The 19,796-nt window shown below is 36.4% G+C and overlaps 1 protein-coding gene across 1 annotated transcript; it reads right to left on the bottom strand.

Moving 5' to 3' along the window:
* Positions 1 to 15: 15 nt before the first annotated feature.
* On the bottom strand, positions 16 to 19,212 carry myo7bb (myosin VIIBb; the record flags this gene model as incomplete). Its single annotated transcript, XM_079875907.1, has 45 exons — positions 16 to 528; positions 615 to 734; positions 839 to 922; positions 1,005 to 1,121; positions 1,573 to 1,758; positions 2,305 to 2,411; positions 2,519 to 2,606; positions 2,700 to 2,813; positions 2,893 to 2,998; positions 3,092 to 3,247; positions 3,338 to 3,491; positions 3,619 to 3,764; positions 3,899 to 4,023; positions 4,452 to 4,633; positions 5,116 to 5,279; positions 5,428 to 5,554; positions 5,993 to 6,110; positions 6,237 to 6,404; positions 6,511 to 6,738; positions 6,845 to 7,018; positions 7,108 to 7,227; positions 8,138 to 8,264; positions 8,401 to 8,549; positions 8,662 to 8,736; positions 9,292 to 9,444; positions 9,561 to 9,821; positions 10,053 to 10,250; positions 11,054 to 11,272; positions 11,375 to 11,459; positions 11,539 to 11,633; positions 12,153 to 12,245; positions 12,810 to 12,968; positions 13,051 to 13,191; positions 13,279 to 13,448; positions 13,533 to 13,668; positions 13,756 to 13,966; positions 14,322 to 14,464; positions 15,054 to 15,173; positions 15,273 to 15,349; positions 15,474 to 15,627; positions 15,892 to 16,005; positions 16,206 to 16,348; positions 16,423 to 16,544; positions 17,757 to 17,941; positions 19,102 to 19,212. 45 exons carry the CDS (start codon positions 19,210 to 19,212, stop codon positions 436 to 438), a joined length of 6,318 nt encoding a protein of 2,105 aa, XP_079732033.1. The 3' UTR covers positions 16 to 435.
* Positions 19,213 to 19,796: the final 584 nt, after the last annotated feature.

Below are 19,796 nucleotides of genomic sequence, written 5' to 3'. Positions count from 1 at the left end.
CAATTAAATTCAAAACCAATTTGAATTTTACATTTTATTGTTAAATATAGTTGTTCCTACAAAGCAGCATTAGATAGATTAGAATTAAACTGTAAAAATACTGCCACCTAGTGTAACATTGCAAGGCAAAGTCAATGAAAAGGTGAAATATTGAAATAATAATAAATATTCAAGCCTATAAAATTATTTTTTAAAACATATAAATGGACATAGAAGAAGCAACAAGCAAAAACATGATTTAAAAAGCTGATTCACTGACAGATCTATAGTGACTTACATATTAAAAAGTGATTTCCGACAGTAATTATAAATGTTAATTTTACTTACAGAGTACACCAAAATTACCAAAACAAATTTATAGTAGAATTATTATTATAGAAAGATAAAAAAAACAAAAGGAATATGCTACCAAATATTATCATACTACATGATGATTCAAGAGAACAATTGATGTCTGGGCCGCACCACTGTGATCTCCTTCATATACATGTTCTTGTAAGAGGACAGGAGATCGCTTATTCTAAAACCCTGAAAAAAACAAACAGCCAGAGAGGATATTAACATATAAGTAGTGTGACACTTGCTGTAGTTGTGTGTGTGCGTGCTATATTTACCATTGAAGTCTCACAGAGCAGAGTGTTGCCCTGCACTAGATTGCCAACGGTCATGTGAAAATAGGTGCTTCCGCTAGACCAGGAAGTGATCTTACTGAATAGATGCATCACAAGCACTTCCTGCAGGCAAACCAGCCAAAACACTTTTCAACATCACACGCTACACAATGCTAAGGCGAGCTGTACATTATAGTTGTATTATGTATATACAGACAGATCGTTACCTTTGTCTTAGGGTTGATGAGGCTAACTCCTTGTTTGCTAATTGATATCATGATGACACCGGGGTAACTCTTCTCAGATGTTTGCTGGGAGCAAAAGTACAGTCAGTATCAAGAAAACAACCTCCTTCTAAGCAATCAGGTTTAATTTTAGTGTTGCTCTGGTTACCTTTACTTCGAAGAAAGCACATCCAAAGGTAGGCCACTGTGAGATGGTCTTCAGGAACTGGAGTTTGGCTTCATCTATAGTTATGCCTGCCTGCTTGTTGTATGCACTGATCATGTGCTGCAAACCAAAGGCCAAAACCACATTTATCATGATGTTAGAGTCAGGTGGAAATAAAATATATTATTAATTAACGCTTTATACATTCTGAAGCAATATCACTTTGAAGCGAGGTTCCTCTCAGTTAGGATTCTTACCAAAGCTGCATTTATTTTATTTGAAAAATACAGCAAAAACAGTAATAGTGAAAAATGTGTAATATTTAAAGTATAAGTTTTCTATTTTAATATCTCAAAATGTAATTTATTCCTGTGAATTATCAGCATCATTACTCCAGTCTTCAGTGTCACATGATCCTTCAGAAATCATTCTAATATAAAATCTTACTGATCCTAAACTTTTGAAAGGTAGTGTGTGTTTATGTACGCTTCACTAAGGTTTGAAACAAAGTCAAAATGCATAGAGCCATATATTTGAAATGTATTCAATAAATAAGAAGCGTGAGGATCACCTTTTTCCAATCCTCAGGAGTCATGATCCTCTGCTGATCAGCTGGCACTAGATCTTTCAGCATTTTAGGGATCATGACAAACTGTGACTTATCCGTGTCAATCTGAGTACGCAACAGCAGTCCTGCCAGACTGATCATGTCCTCCTTAGACACACTGTGGTAACCCCGCAAATACTTCGGCAATTCCTAGGAAAATGAAAAGAAGACAGTTGGGCAAAGTTGCACTGCATAACAGAGTGCTGCAGGAATGAGTCCTAAATTAAAGCACTTAAAGCAGGAAGTCAATGGGTGCCATCAACTGATTGATTACCAACATTCTTTAAAATATCTTTGTTTGTGTTCAGCAGAAGAAAGAAACTCATACAGGTTTGGAACAACATGAGGGTGAGATAAAGACGACACAATCTTCATTTTTGGGTGAACTATCCCTTTAAGCTTCAAAATCCATAAAAGCTGTTCAATTGTGATGAACAAAACATGTAAGAATCATAAACTTCTGCTAGTCACAGAGCTTATTTTCCAAATGGAAAAATCCTATTGGCTTTTTGTCGAAGGAACCAGGGTGATGCTAACTTCTGGGTTGGCCTACAAAATGACCTCATCTCTGCAGCACTCTATTCAGTTATACAAACATTTACTACACTGTAAGGTAGGCTAAATGTATGCTGTTATAGAGTTCTGCAGCCAGTATCTGGCTTAACCAGATAAGGTATGATCAGATTGACAACATACCTGAGGAAAGTGGAACGTTAGGTCAGCGGTTAGATCTTTCCCCGGGATCACGTTAAACCAGAGCTTCCTCATGAAGAGCACCAGGTAAGGGACAATAGTTGGAGCAGCTGAATTCAGGATCAATATTTATCATAGTGAGAGTCTGAATATAACATACACCTGAATATATATTGGATTAATTACAGTATTTAGCATGTAAGCATATACAGCTCACCCTCCTTGACTTTCTTTCCTTTTTTGGTGACATCTGTGAGTTGCCTGAGGTTGTCAAAAAAGTACTCTTCAGAATCCATACTTTCTACCTGAAAGTATCATATACAACACACAAAGATTAGCATGGACCTAAAACATCACCTTCTGAAAAAAAGAAGAAAATAATAAATCATATCTGAAACCTTATTGGCTGTTTTCACAAACAGATAGTATCCATCCGATGAGGAGAGGCGGAGGTCTTTGGAAATGTTGCGAATTAAATCTTTGATCCTCGTGGTGGTGGTCACCTCAAATATCTGAAATAAAAAAAACGCATTTTAGGAGGATGAAAATAATAATGTGTAAAATAGTTCAAACTGAAATGTTACTCCTTACTTCAGATGTATCGTTGGGAAAATGAACTTTATGGAAGATCTGAGTGCTGTTATTCTGAATGGCATCCACTTCCACCTGGTGAGGAGGCAACTTCCTTCCCTCGATACTGTACGGGACAATAAAAAATGCGCTATAGTTCAACATTCGCCCCTTCATGTTTACAATAATCAAACAATCTGTTTGAGTAGTCAAGTTTAACCTGAGCATAGCTTGCATCCTCTGCAAGCAGGTGGAGGCCAGTGGCTCTCTGGGTCTGGACTCCAGAAAACGTTGCGCATGCCTCAGTAGCAACTGACTAGGAGGGAAGAGACCACAGCACAGCCACAACAGCTGCCATCCTCGCTCCGTACTCAACCTGAGAGAAAAACAACAGCAATTAAAACATTACACAGATAAAACAAATAAAGTGACATCATGTCTAGGTACTTAAAAGCAGTCGACAAACCCATGTTTGTTATTGGTCATCTGCCTCATTATTTGGCAGTAGATCTCATCTCTTAGCTCGACGTGCGCTGTTGCTGGCCCAAAGATCTGGTTTGTTAGATCTATGGGTGTCCGCACATGCTTGACTGGATAATCTCCCATATATTTAAGGATAGGTAGAGACCATGTTAAAGAAAACAGCGAGCATCATTCATTAAAATTGACTTCATTAAGTCTTTATCACTTATAATTCACACAATATTGTTATTGTAGATATGTAACATATGTAAGTGGGAAGGATATCTGTGAAGGAGTCACAAGCGAGGTGGGAGAGCTCTGAGTTGCCCTGCAGGTTCCTGAGCAGAGGCTGTTTAAGAGGCTCTTTGCTCTTGGCCCACAGTTTCTCTTTAGCTCCTCCCTTGCCACGACCACCTTCCTTACCTGACTCCCTGTGAGCCATTGAAAAGAGGGACGTTAAGGAGCTCTGACATGTTCTCAAAACTGGTAACTTACAAGTTGCTGCTTTTTTGGAGCAGTTATCACTTATGTCAGTTGAGATGATTGCAAACTGTACAACTGTCACCTGAAATAATCGAAAGAGAACTCCTTGAGCGACATGTGGGAGATTCTCTCTGTGCTGAGCTCCTCCTTCTGCGGCAACACCGGCATCACTGACTTTCTCCGTGCCGGGGTCAAATTCAGCAAATTCTAGAGGATGGAAATGACTCTATTTACATTTCTGTTCTTGACTTACAAAACACCATATTTTGTCGCTCTAAGAAAAGAACCTCACTGATGGTTTTGTAAATAATTTCTAAATATTTTTAATGGTTGGAGGCAGGACCGAAACTTTGTTGGAGGCAGGACCAAAACTGCTTTATTTTACTGCTCTTTAACTCTTGGAATTAAACTGTTAGAATTAAAGAAACTGCCTTTCAAGAATTTAAACTGTCTTTACTGTTCGCTGACTTTTACAATTTTGCTGGCCTTTCCATCATTTTTCTTTAGCTTTATTCTGGTATTTACTTCCAAGACAAAACCTCAAAACGCTGGTAAAAAAATTAACACAATAATGGCCAGTGATGAGGAGTAATCTCTTCGACAAATCAATGTGAAACAAGAGAAATCACGTTTACCAGTGTTTCTTCTGTAGGCCTAGTCAACATCGGTAGAATCTGAATAGAATCTAAGGAAACGGCTCCAGTTTGACTTGTCCTCTCATTCCTCGCTTTGATCCAGCCTTCGTCAATATTATATTCTCCATCCTTTATGATATACAGCACATCACCCCTTCTGAAGCTCAGGAATGTGGGATCCTCTGAAGGGAAGAAAAAATCAGAAAGATAAATATCCAAGCAATTTTGACCATTTTAATGGTTAGAAGACCCCATCACCCCAAATTAACATAAAAGCTTCTTCAATAAGTGGAAACTTTGTCACATTGGATGGTTTTAAAGACAAAAATATTTTTAAAAATACTTAAAATTGAAAACTAAATTATAATAGCTTTAACCCAATTTTCAGTGTCTAATTTTTTACTTTACTAGTTGTTTTTTACCAATGTTATCAGAATTTCTACATGTGGTCTTAAACTCCACTCTGATTTTTAACTTCCCCTCTTTTCAAATTTTCTCCAAAAATGAAAAATGTTATTAGCATTATATGCCATTACCATCACACATTTGTAAGGATTTTAAATAGTTAAAAGTGCTCCTACAATTGAAGAATCACCCTCAAATGAAAATCCTACAAGGAAAATTGCTGTTTGTCACAATGTAGTAACCAGTGTAAAAGAAGCACCTTGTCTGCTAAGGTCCTGTATTGCCACGGCATACAGGGATCTCTTCTTAAGCCCTGAGATGAACATGTTGACCAGATCCACAAATTCGTTTCCCTTCACAACCTGCAGCTCATACATCCCCTTTGGAGTTGTCAAACATACAATCCCACCAGACTGTTCATCGCTGTAGGAGAAAGGTTAAGGAGGGAAGGAATGAAGGAAACAGAAATAGGAAAGAACTAAGAACTAGACTGAGAATCTGCAGAAATAGTATTTGGAGCATAATGCTCAGGTTTAATTAAGGTGCTTCTCCATAGAGAGTTATTTTTTACCTCATCATTTCGATTCTTGACACCTCGGGATAAGAGAGCTGCAGAAATGCGGCTTCTGTCTCATCCTGAAAGAAGACCCCTTTCCAGTTCACGACAGCTACAAACTGGTCTTGAGGCAGTGGGGGACCTGAATAAAATACAACAGTGAATTCCCAAATTCAATGCATTTAAGGGATAGTTCACCCAACAATAGAAATTCTGTCAACTTTTACACGCCCTCATATCTCTAGAAACCTGTATGACTTCCGTGGGACGCAAAATTGCTTTTCTTAAATTTCAGACGGTTCCTTATACAAATCTCTAATATGGCTTCAGAAGACTTTTATTTTTCCTTTTTTTTTATCTTGACAGTCATTGGTCCCTATCCACTTTCATAGAATAGAAAAGAGCAGCATGAACTTTCTTCAAAAGCTCTCCTTTTGTGTTCCACAGAAGAAATAAAGTCATACAGGTTTGTAATGACATGAAGATAAGTAAAGACGACAAAATGCAAATTTTTGGATTAGCTACTCCTATGAGAACTATAAAAAACTCTTTTTTATTATTATTATAATATTTTTTTTACCTGAAACCACTTTAGCCTCATATAACTTGGAGAAATAGATTGGCCACTTCTGCCGTGCATATTGGACGATCTCTGCTTTTACTTCATGGACAGGTGTAGTAGAGTTTATGTAAGGGCCCTGAGAAATTACACTGGATTACTGCTTGTTTTATTTTCCAAATTAGCACTGCCGCCAAATCAAATTCTGTTGCAGCCAAATCAAACTATTGTGAACAATAATATTTATAATAACATATGAATATACCTCTGTGTGCGCAGAATTGACCAACTGCACTAGTTTGACCAAAGACTTGTTCTCAATTATAGTCATGTTCATGCACTCACGAACAATCTTCTGGGCAGTTTCCAAACTGCTTTCAGAGCCATGCTCTATATAGTAATATTTGGCTGCGAGCTGCACATAATCATCCTCCTAGATCAAGATTATAGTTCAACAACAGAGTATAAGTCACAAATCTCATTCATATTGAAATCATATATGCTATATGAACAGGTCAAGCACACAGCCTGGGACTGACCTTATCAGACAGATATTCTCCAAATTTGAGTCCATGGATGATCTGCCTATAGATGAGATCTGTGCTGATTTGGTCAGATGAACAGTCATGCCACGGAGTGAAGATCTCTTTGCGGAAGTAGAGGCGCCAAGGAGCGTGCTGTTCCTCTCTCCCCTGCCTCTTTTCTTCCTGCTCACACATAGACACGGCATCCAAGACGTGCTGTCTGCCACTGCCTAGAGACCACATCTGCAGCAAGAAATGCATACGTGAAGACTTTGTTTCTATCGCTTATAAGTTACATGTTACTATTACAAGTGAAGATTCATCTTGAAGCCATTCAGATGTTACTAACCTTCTCATTCACTGCAGCATATAGGGAGAAGCCGTAACTGTCCTGCAGGTTTATTTTCTGGATAACTGCATTGCACACCTCTTTAGAAATGCTGGCTGAGTCCAAATGGAGGCTGATGCTTCTGCCATCCATCAGACCCACAACCACTGCAATGGGGTTCTTGGTCTCCACAGACTTGCAGTTACAGGAAAGAAGGGTTGGTCATGTTTAAGGTAAGGGGAGTATTCTTCATCATTTCAGAGTCAGACAGAGGGATTGCCTACCTGTAGTTCAATCCAGCATGGCGGCTCACTTCTTTCTCCATTGGCTAAAGTCCTTCGCAGTCGCTCCGCACAGGAGGAGGAGTATTCACTTGGCCCATGGCGTATAAAGCTCTCCAGGTACTATGGCCAAAAGGTTGTGGAACATAACATATGACATTACATATTATAACATCAAATAAAATAACAGCATAACATTAAATAGCACAAAACAGAACAGAAAACACATAACATAACATAACAACAACATAACATAACATAACATATAGCAACACATAACATAAAACGTAACAACAACACAAAACAGCATGACAACATAACAAATATAACATAATAAAGCATAACATATAACATAAAATGACTACATTCAGTAACAACACAACACAACATACATGACAACAACAAAATATAACAAAAAACGACAACAAATGATAACATCTAACACAACATAATATGATAATATAACACGACTAAACAATATAAAAACAACAAATATCAGCATAACACAACAACATAACATGACATAACATAAAACATCACATAAAACAACTTATAACAGCATGACAACATAAAATGACATTTAACAACATAACTAACCACATATAAGAGCAAACCCACACATAACAAAATAGCATTAAACAACATCCAACAGGATGACATCACGACACATAATAAACAAACATAACATAAAATATATAACATTAAACAATATATAACAACCAAACATAACAGCATATGACAACACAACACATAATATACCATACCATATATCACACGGCTTGATTGGTTAGTTGTGGCATTTGTAATATGATTAAATTGTGTAACTGACTATGGTCCCAGAGAACCTATTTCTACATAGTTGTGCTATGATATAATGCAGTAAAATATTCAGCAGAAATTATAGCAAAATAAACCCCTTCGGGACAGAACATTACTCCTCTGCTTCATATGAGTGTCCTGATCACCTTGTCAGGTTTATTTTGCAATAATGACTGGATAATTTCAGAACAAAAATCAAAATAGTATTTCATACCTTAGTGAGGCGGTCTGTAGGGGAAAAAATGCCCAAACAGATGGACAGAAGGATCCAGCCTCTTTTTACACTTTTCTGGTTCTTATTGTCTGTTAACTGCTTACAGATCTGACAGTAGATTTCATCTCTGAAAAAAAGATAGAAAGTCATAAAGATTATGTAACCATTATCTCTCTGTATGAGGAATGCAGTATATCACACATTATGAAGCATGTAAATGACCCAACCCAACCCAACCCTAACCCTAGCCCCATCACATTAACCTTATATCTCGTCGTACAATGGCATATCCCACAATAGTGTGTAATTTTTCCAAGGATGTCATTGGACGATCAAAAGTTGGTCCTTCTCCAAACAGTACATCCTCTTCCTCCTGAACTGCCTCTATTTTAGGCTTTGGTACTTCTTCTGGCTGCAAATTACATCAGAATGGTTAGTAAAGACCTGCTGTGATGCAGTTATTATGTTTTAGCTGCGGATAATGTTCAGCGTTGTACTCAGAAGTGTATATAACCACACTTCACCTCTTCTTCAGGAATGGCTGAGGGCTTTCGTTTTCCTATCCCCTTCTGCTGCTTCATTTTTTTCCTCAAAAATTTCTGCAATTACAAGACCAACAAAAAAAATAAACCCACAAATTTTGTTTAATATAATGCTATAAGAAAATCACTAGTTACATACAGTATGTTGGGTAATTAAGTTTTGTTATTGTGTGACATCTATAACAGTATTTTGTTCCCTATATTTATGGTCCCTTGGTTTTAATTTTTCCTTTTTTTTTTTTTTTTTAATTTTCAGATTCACATCTTTATATTGTTATTTCTATTATTTCCACCAGGAGGCACATTACCGGTTGCTCACATCTGGTTGTATGTGTGGTTGTCACCTTCTATGCCACTGGCTGTGTAACACATCTGAAACATTATATGATTGGCTAGTCTATATTTTAAATACGTGTTTACATTAAAATATTTATTGCAATATAATATATACTAATACCAAACCAGCACTAACCAGCATATAACATTACAGTATATGTTATAATATAGACAGGCTGGTCTTTCCAGCAGGTTAGGCAGTCGAGGTATAGGCTGTACATCTAGAAGGTGTAAAGATAAGGAAGAAAGGTTTATTATGGTGTCTCGGTTGTTTACCTGATCTAATCCAACAAGGTTACTGAGTCGCCGTGCTTGTCTCTGACCGAGGTTCCTCTGAATGGGGTCAGCAATTGCAGAAACACGTTCTTGCTTTGGCTCTGGAAGATCTCCCATAAATCTTAGTATGATCCACCATACTGTCAAACTGGCCTGGAGGAGATAGGAAAAAAGCGAAGAGAAAAAATAAGACAAGCCAATACAAAACACAGTTGACTATCAAGCCTCGCTTTAAATGGGGACATGATGCTAATGAGAACAACACTTGCCAGGGTATCCCCTTCATCCTCATGGTAGAGCAGGGGTTTCCGCAGTCTCTGTTGGATATGTGAGTGGGTTGAAGATCCTTGGAAGTGTAGAGATGTAAATTTAGAGAAAGCAAACTCATCATCCTCAACTTCAATCTCCTCCTCCTTTTTATCCTCTATTTCGTCTTCGCTGCTGTCTGGTAATGACATAGCCTTCCTCTCCATTACAGGGCTCTCTACTAGTTCAACCTCTTCTAACTTCGCCGGCTCTGCCTCAAAATCCTAGAACATTAGGAACATATAGACAAAGTTAGTATTAACCTAGAAATAGCCTTATTTTGCATTCCATAAATCTCACACTGTACAGTATACAGTATTATCACTGATAGCATGTGTAGTATGCATTACATGATTGTGTATTGACAATAAAAGGTGACAGGCTTTTTGTATTTTGATCAGGAAGTGTTTGTTCATGTCAAATAGGTGTCCTTCTGCTGTCAAGTTGACTCTAACCTCAAAACCCTCAGGAGCTTGACCCTCTTGTCCTCCTAATGTACTCATGAAGCCAAAGAGATTCTCCACCATTTCCTCATCATCTTTATTCTGGGATTTGGCAGCTTCCTCGTTTTTTCTGAGCAGCTCCTCTAGGCGTTGCTGAAGCTCCAGTGCTGCCAGTTCCTGAGCCTCTTTTTCTTGCGCAGACAAAAACGCCTGAGATAGGACAAGGGTATGAATAAAAGCATAAAAAATTAAGTACACAACCAGTTAAAAGTTTGGAATAAATCAAAATTTTAATGTTTTTAAAGAAGTCTCTCATGCTCACCAAGGCTGCATTTATTTGATGAAACACAGTAAAATTAACACAGTAAAACAGAAATATTGTGAAATATTAGTGCAATTTAAAATAACTGTTGATATGTCTATATGAATACATTTATTCTTGTGATGGCAAAGCTGAATTTTCAGCATCATTATTTCAGTCTTCAGTGTCACGCGTTACTTCAGAAATCGATCTAATACGCTAATTTGGGGCTCAGTTACTATAAATTATTATTGGTGTTCAATTATTAATAAAGGTTCCTATTATTATCAATGTTGAAAATAATTTTCGCTGCTTAATATTTTTGTGGAACCAGTGATTTGTTCAGGATTCTTTGATAGAAATAGAAAGTTCAAAAGAACAGCATTTATTTGAAATATAAATCTTATGTAACATTATAAATGTCTTTACTGTCACTTTTGATCAATGTAATCTTTTGATTAAATTCATGAAGGATCATGTGACACTTCTGGAGTAATGGCAGATAAAAAAAATCAGCTTTGCCATTACAGAATTTTTTAAAAAATATATTCAAATAGAAAACAGTTATTTTAAATTGTAATAATATTTCACCAATACTGTTTTAGTTAAATCTTAATTATTCTAAACTTTTGACTGGTAGTGTATATAAAACAAAACAAGACAAAACACTGCAAACGCACTACAAAGAAGGTCCATTCCACTATAAACTCACATCTGATTTCATTCTCTTGAGGGTTTTCCTGGCCAGCAGTCCTCTGGTCTGAGCCTGCAGCAGTATCACTGCGTTTTTTTTACATTTCAGGTCTTTCCTGGCGAGGTAGCCACGGGTCTGTGTTTGTAGAGTAACGGCTGCAGCCCGTCTGCGCATATACTCCGTATGGAGCTGCCGACTGCGCACTTTCGCCTGCAGCCGAGCAAATCCCTGCTTGAGCTAACAGAGAAAACAGATACAATGTGAGTCAAGTTTCATTATGTCACTACACTAATTTTAACTGTATTCCATACAGACATGAGATGTTCCTGCACAGCTTACTTTGCAAAAGTCTGTCCTGTCTCTGTGGCCACGCCAGTTTTTCTGCAAAACCAGAGCTGCCCTCCTCTTCTTTACAAAAGCTCCTCTGTATGTGGATGAAGAATGACTTAGTTTAACAAAGATGTACAACTGCATAAGAAACACTAAGACAGTGCGGAACGGACCTGTCCTTGTGGGCAAGCATCACTCTTTGGATGATAAGTGCCTTCCTATAAAGCTCTTGCTCTCTCTCCATTTCTAGGAAGGAATCATGATGATCCTGCAGCAGGAAGAAAAGGAACACATGATGCAAGACAATTCTTACGTGAATTTTTTTTATATATATAGATACACTACCGTTCAAGTGTTTGGGTTCAATCTGTTTTTTTTTTTTAATGTTATGGTCTTAATCTGTGATATGATCCTTCAGAAATCATTTAAATATGGTGATTTTATGCATTATTACTATTATCAAGGTTGAAAACAGTTGCGCTGCTTAATATTTTTGTGGAAACCCACGATACATTTCTTTGATGAATAGAAAGAACAGCATTTGCTTGAAATAGAAGTTTTTTTTAAACATTATACATGTCTTTACTTTCACTTTTGATTATTTTAATGTATCCTTTCTAAATAAATGTTTAATTCATCCCAAACTTTTGAACAGTGGTTTATGTTTAATATAATACTAAAAATGGCAACAATGCCTTTAGAAAGCTGATTTAATATTACAAAGATGTATACATATATTAATGTAAACTTCTTATAATACACTAGAGAAATATTATGCCTGAGGTACCCTGAGAAAGATTTTGTTTTTTCCAATCTTCCAGTCCTCTTCGTCTTTGATCATAGCCCTGCAGATGGCTGCACAGCAGTTGGAAGGAGGCTCCTGATAAACAAATAACAGACATTTTATTTATCAAATTATGCCAGCCTGGAACATTCATCCTGTTTAAAGCTGAAGTGTGTAATTCTTTTAGTTTCTCCAATCAGTTTAATATGTGTAGACAATTATAAGTAAACCATTCCTAGATTGATTCCCATAAAGTGTTCAACATTGCTCAGTTTTGAGCATCTCCATTAGCATTGGCTCAACTAATGGTGTGAAGATGGGGGTAGGACTACCTGAATTTCAGATGGGGTAGTGTTTAGGGAAACCAGTTTGAAATCGGTTATTTATATTTACATTTTGCTTATACTTGCATGCTAGTAGTGCAGAAATGACACACTTTGCATCAACATCATACACACATTATTCCTAGCAACCAATAAAAGCCATAACCCTAAACCTATATTTAAATCAGAAGGCAATGATTGGTTGACGGGAATTAAGTTTCAGCTATGGATGTTAACACATTAAGCCTACTTAGACACAAATTTCATCTACTTTCGACTATCACTTTATATTAAATAATTCACATATTTATCTGTAAATAATCATATTGTCTCATACAGTGTTAGGGTCACAATCTACAGACTTCAGGAGCACACGATAGCGATACAGGAAGTCTTTAAAGGTGTGCCGGATGGGATATCCCAACTTGCGGATTCTAATGGTCTCCAGCATTCCAGAGTAGCGAAGTTGCTGTATGCAGAGCTCTCTGTCAAAAAACTGAAAAGGAAAACATGATTTGAAAAGGGTTCTGATGGCTACACAATACAAAACATGTAACTTATGGGATGTGAATTGATACCATGGGCCTCTTTTTGTCATTTGGTTTGAAGCAACGTATGAAGAAGGGCTGACAGAGAGACAGGGCCTTCATCAGAGAGTCCAGAGACTGGCGGAACTGGCCACTCAGAGTAGATATCTGCCGTCTCGATTCATTTACTTGCTGTGTGACACAAAAGAGATGATTTATTAAAAAGCTGTTGTCAATGTCAAGTCAACACTGTCAATCTGCTGCATAACTGCCCCATACACGTAATGAGTTCTTCGGCGTCATGATGATTTTGTTGATTTTGTTAGCGTTTTTGACTGAGTTTGTATTCATCTCCTTCTCAAAGATCTGCTTGAGCAACTTGTTGGAAGATTTCCGAACCAGCTCCATGATGTCCATGCTCAGGGCATCTCTGTTCTTCTCCAAAAAACCTGACAAAATACAGATCTTTCAGACCAGAAACAATTTGCTTTTAAAGTAACTACTGGGAAATGTTTTCAAGTAATAAACTGTACCTTCACAATCATAATAAACCATCCCAGCAAAGTGCTGAACCCCAAAATGCATGCCATGTTTGCTCTTGGATGAGATGTACAGTTTGTTCCCATTGTGTTTTTGATTCATTTTGTTTAACAATGTGGCATCTGTTCCCTGCATTGAAAACAGGACAACATGGAGTGAGCACAGGCAAAATATCTATAAGCATATAAACCAGACCATGTAGCTTATGAAGCTGACCTTAGGGAAGTGGCTCTCCTCATCGATCAGAGCCAGTATGTTGAGAGGCTTAATGGCCAGCAGGTCCAGGGTTTTCTGGTTGTCACTGAAAGCAATGCGCTTCCATGAGATGCCTTCTTTACTATATTCATCCTGCTCCAGCTTAAAGATGTGACTCACAAAGAACTGCTGCAGGTGCTCGTTGGCATAATTAATGCACAGCTGCTCAAAACTAAACATTGGGCAAAAACACAGAGAAAGTATATTTAGTGTAGAGTCTAAATTTTACAACTATAGGCAAAAACTGATGTAAATGTAATGATTAAATGTAAAAACTCCATCCATCCATCCATCCATCCATCCATCCATCCATCCATCCATCCATCCATCCATCCATCCATCCATCCATCCATCCATCCAACCAACCAACCAACCATCCATCCAACCAACCATCCAACCAACCAACCAACCAAACCATCCATCCATCCATCCATCCAGTGAAATACAATTACTCTGAGCAACCAGGTTAATTTATCATTATATTTTGTAGTTTAAACTAATTACTAGCTTAGTCAACAGACACTTACCTGTTCTGAGGGAAATTCTCAAAGCCAAATATGTCAAGTAGGCCAATGTATTTGCGAGTGTAAGAGGACTCATCAGTCTGTGGTTTGTGAATGGCGCTGTTTATTTTTGTGAACATCCAAACAAACAGCCGTCCGTACAGTGCCTGTCAGGGAGTATATGACAAACATTAACTGACATGAACATTAAGGAAGCCTGAATGTCTGTTAGTTCGTTAAAAACATTTTTTTTTAATTTTAATTTAATTATTTAATTTAATTAATTTTATTCAGCTGAGACACATGCAAATATTCAAAAGTGACTTTTACATTGCTACAAAACAAATTTATTTCAGATTTCTGCCCTTTTGAGCTTTCTATTCATTAAATAATCCTGAAAAAAAAATCAAATTGATTTAAACAAAAATTTTACTAAAATATTATATTTAGCATTGATAATAATAAGAAATATTTCTTGAGCACCAAAGGATCATGTGACACTGAAGTACACTGACACTGGAGTAATGGCTGCTGAAATTTCAGCTTTGCCATCAAATGAATAAATTCCAATTATTTTTAAATTGTAATCATATTTCACAATATTACTGTTTTACCGTATGATTAATCAAATAAATACAGCCTTGGTGAGCAAAAAAGACTTCTTAAAAAAACACACGTTTGAGCAGTATATTGTACCTAATCCTGTATCTATGTTAAATCACCCAAATGGGCTTTTGGATAAAAGCATGTGTGTACCTTGGCAAAAGCATCTCTGGTGTCTGTGGCTTGCTCTGAGCTGAGGGCTTTAGTGACTATCTCTCGATTTGTCATGAAGGAGCGATGGGTGAGACTCTTTTCAAGAATTTCATCTTCTGCCTGCAAATTGACAGAAGGGCTGTCATCAAAAACATTCAGCATAAAAGATAGTAAGCTTGAAAATGATTTGAAGCTAAAGTTCTGAAGAAGCATTTGTACCTCCAACAACTTGGCAGTGACAGAAAAATGATTCGATGACAGAACGTCACAGCTGTCCATGTTATTCATTATAGTGCCTGAAAAAAAATTATGAGCAAATCAGTCAACTTCAATTTATGGTATAATAAGCTACAATAACTTTTGTTAATGTGAAGATAGTTTGCATATTATTACTGTAACAGAAAGGTTATAGACGCTAACTCTTAAAGTCGATATTGCCCATATGGAGAATGGCAGCGAGTAATTTGAAGATTTCCCAGCATTCCTGGTCTGAGAAAGTGAGGATCTTTAGAGCAGCACGAATCCGTCCGAACTCGTCAGCATCGTCACGACCATCACATGTCAAACAATCACCCTAGACAACCATCAGAAGAGTCAGATATTGTTCTTTATGCCACAGTCAATGCTTATTCATCTCAAAACCTTATATAGGAATCTGAATTAGATAGCAGGAGCGAATGTAACTCTCAATGGATGTAACACCAGTAATTATGTGATGTAGTTATTATTAAATTATACATTTATATTCACTGCAAATATCCAACACTTAGGGTTAAACATTTACTGAGTACATGAGCGAAGTGTTACAGTTACTCTCTATTAAACATGAAGTGCTCACCTCAGTCAGGTACTTGAACTGTGATGCATTACCAAGGGAGAGAATTTTCTTCTGCTCACTTTGCATCCCAGATAACATACAATAGAAAATGTGGTAGTTCCTTTCCTGTGGTGCCTTAAAAGATTTAATTTGATACATTTAATTTCGAGGTTTTAATCATTAAAATGCAAGACTACAGTATTTATGAAATATTAAACATAATTTTCATGAGCAATTTCAGGCTATTTGAATCTAATGACGCTCGTAAAAGCACACAGCCAATCAAAGGCTCTTGATGCTTTTTCTTCCTCACGTAGGGTGCAACTTGGTCTCACCTGATGACAGACACGAGACTTCTCCAACAGGTACTGCTCCATGTGAGCTCCCTCTATAACACCCTGTTTATTAAAGAAGATCTCCACATATTTCCCAAATCTGCTGGAGTTATCATTGCGAATGGTTTTGGCATTCCCAAAGGCTGTAAGATATGAGTAAGTGAGACGGCATTCTACGGAAAGGATTGAAATAAAAACAAGCATGTTCAGTGCTTACCCTCCAGGACAGGGTTGGCCTGTATGATCTGCTGCTCTATCCAGGAGTGCTGCCCGCTCACAGCAGCCAGGAACTGAAGAATCAGTTTAGTGCTTTCTGTCTTTCCTGCACCAGATTCTCCACTGACACACACAAACCAGAAGAGTTTATTATTCATTCATTGTTTGCTATGATTTTAAAGGGACTATTGACAACAGTATGTGCTAAATTAATAAATATAAATGTGTTAAAATCCATTGAGACAGAGCTGCAGTGTGATTAAACTCTGCTACGTTCACATTTGTTATTTATATTTATTATAGATTTTTATATGATGGTAAGAAAAACCATTAAACAAACACATTGCAAAAACAATGGAACAGAACAGAACAGAACAGAATAGAACAGATTAGAATAGAATAGAATAGAATAGAACAGAATAGAACAGAATAGAATAATTAACAAAGCCTTTCTATACCATTGAGTTTGATAACTGTTTAAATTCACTGTTTCTGGCACTAGTGAATATAATATAATATAATATAATATAATATAATATAATATAATATAATATAATAACAAAGCCATTCTACACCATTGAGTTAGATGGCTGTTTACATTCACTGTTTCTGGCATTAGTGCATAGAATCGAATCGAACAGAATAGAATCGAATAGAATATAGAATAATTAACAAAGCCATTCTACACCATTGGGTTTGAAAATGGTTTACATTCACTGTTTCTGACATTAGCGAATAGAATAAAATAGAATAGAATAGAATAGAACCATTCTACACCATTGGGTTTGATAGCTGTTTACATTAACTGTTTCTGGCATTAGTGAATAGAATAGAATAGAATAGAATAGAATAGAATAGAATAGAATAGAATAGAATAGAATAGAATAGAATAGAATAGAATAGAACCATTCTACACCATTGGGTTTGATAGCTGTTTACATTAACTGTTTCTGGCATTAGTGCATAGAATAGAATAGAATAGAATAGAATAGAATAGAATAGAATAGAATAGAATAGAATACTTAAAGCCATTCTACATCATTGGGTTTGATGGCTGTTTACATTTACTGTTTTTTGCATTAGCGAATATAATATAATATTTGCATTCACTGTTTCTAATGCATTAGCCCAAGTAGAACTCTATTTTGTACATTGACCACAACACTCACACATTTTATGATGTGTGACTAAATGTAACAACATTCCCTTACAAAAGCAGCATATAGTCATTTAACCTTCCACATTCTTACATACTAACCACATAAAATTACTACTTTCATAATACAGACATTATATTCGATTCTCAATGTTCAGAAGAAAATAACAAATATGTACCTGATAATGCAGCACTGGTTGCGCTTATTGCGGCACATGTTGAAGTAACAACTGTCAGCGAGGGCAAAGATGTGTGGTGGGAGCTCGCCCAGCTTACGCCCGTGATACTGGTGCACCTGATCCGCTGTGTAGATGGGCAGCATCTGATAGGGATTCATTGCCACTAGCACAGAGCCAATATAGGTCTAGACAGCACACACAGAAAAAAGAAAGAAAAAGAAATCACACACCTTATATAGACCACGGGATCTGAATATCTGAGACCACAACTGAAAAACAAGGTTTCTAAATTTAATTTAATAAATTTTTTTTTTTTTTTAAAAACGTTTTAAGATTTACAACAATAAAACCTCATGATGTAAAAATTAGTAATAAATATTTCAGATTCTAATCTATTTCTAGGTCACTAATCAAAATTCAAAAAAATAAATTTGTGACATTGATCACGTGACGTGTTCATGCTGCTCAAGTGCTGCTGTAATTACAGCAAAAGAGAGACATACCAACACTATGAAATTCTTTTTTAGTCAAATTGTTATGCCCACAACTGAACTTGTAATGAACTGTACAAAAATTTACAGTAAAAACTGGTAGCTGTGGTTACCAGAACTTTAACGTAAAAAAAATAAGAAAGCAACATCTGAAGCTTCACAGACTGAACTTAAATTTACAGTAAAAATGTAAATTTAATCAACCGAAATAATGTTAATATACCAAATTTCTAAAATCCATTTATATACCATACTAACAGCCACCTTAAAACACAGGAGGTAAAGAAAGAAAAAAAATCATCACAAGAAAGTTTTTCCACAAGCTGAGGTAAGTAGCCTACTTATAGCCTATATACAAGGTGCACACAGTATCACAAGCATACATACAAAATACCATCATGGTAATACGCAGATGCAATAAAGATTACTTTAAAAACATAAGACGTGTAGATCCTTATGTACTTAACCCATACGAAACATCTAAGAGGAAATAGCTATCATAAACTATAAAATGTGAGCTGTCACACAGGGACTTCTGGGAGTGTCAACTTACGTTTTTCACTGTAAATTATAAGATGACTTGTTCATTTTCACTTCTAAAAACTGTACATTGAACAATTACACAAAATGTCCCAATAGCCCTAGTACATATTTTCAACACATAAAGCAGGGGAACTTACTCTTAACCAATTAGAAGGTTTTTACCATTACCATTGCATTTTGTTTACAGTTAAAATTCAAATAAAATATTAAACTCAAATACTAATTTGGAAATACACTATATTTCATTCGATGATTACAGAGGCCAATCAGTTCATTTCTGTTATGCCATAAAGTAACATGAATCCACTCACATATATGAAACCCTGTTTGTGGCGCACCAGCAGATTTCGGAGTAAACCAGCTTCACTGAGGTCACCCAGTCTGATCATGTCATCCACACCCTCCACTGAGGTGGGGTGCATAGGCTTAAGACTGGCCCTCTCCCCCTCTGGGATAAGGCTCTCCTGAGAAATCCATCACAATACACGAGATTCATCAGATTAGACAAGTGTAGATTAATTACAACACTAAAGAATGTGTTGTGATATAATATCTCATTAGCATACAGGGGAGAGCGGGGCAAGTTGTCACATTTTTACTCCAGTGAATATTTTCAGGGTGTATTTATCTAATTCATTTTCTGTATAGACATTTATTTTTCAGTCTTGACCAAAAAATAAAAAAATAAATAAAATGATTCCAGGAAAAAACTTTTGAAACAACACAAGAGTGATGCATATTGGCACATTATGAGGCTTTTGTCACAATGGAAATAGGTTTTTAGTTCAGTTAAAAAAAATGATATAATGATTAATATTTAATATTATTTATTTAATTTATTCAGCACATTTTGCTTCACAATTAGAAAAATGTAAAAATAGCAAAATGACCACATACAAATACAAGCTTTTTAAGTCTTACAAGTTACTGAATATGCAAAGTGCAATATTGCTTCAAAAGCACAACAAATATCTCCACGTCTCAAGATTCTCTCAATTCTAATAAC

This window comes from Squalius cephalus, assembly GCF_949319135.1.
Source record: "Squalius cephalus genome assembly, chromosome: 7".
NCBI classification, from domain to species: Eukaryota; Metazoa; Chordata; class Actinopteri; order Cypriniformes; family Leuciscidae; genus Squalius; species Squalius cephalus.
Note: the sequence above shows the minus strand (reverse complement) of the source record. Positions and strands in the feature narration are given on the sequence as shown.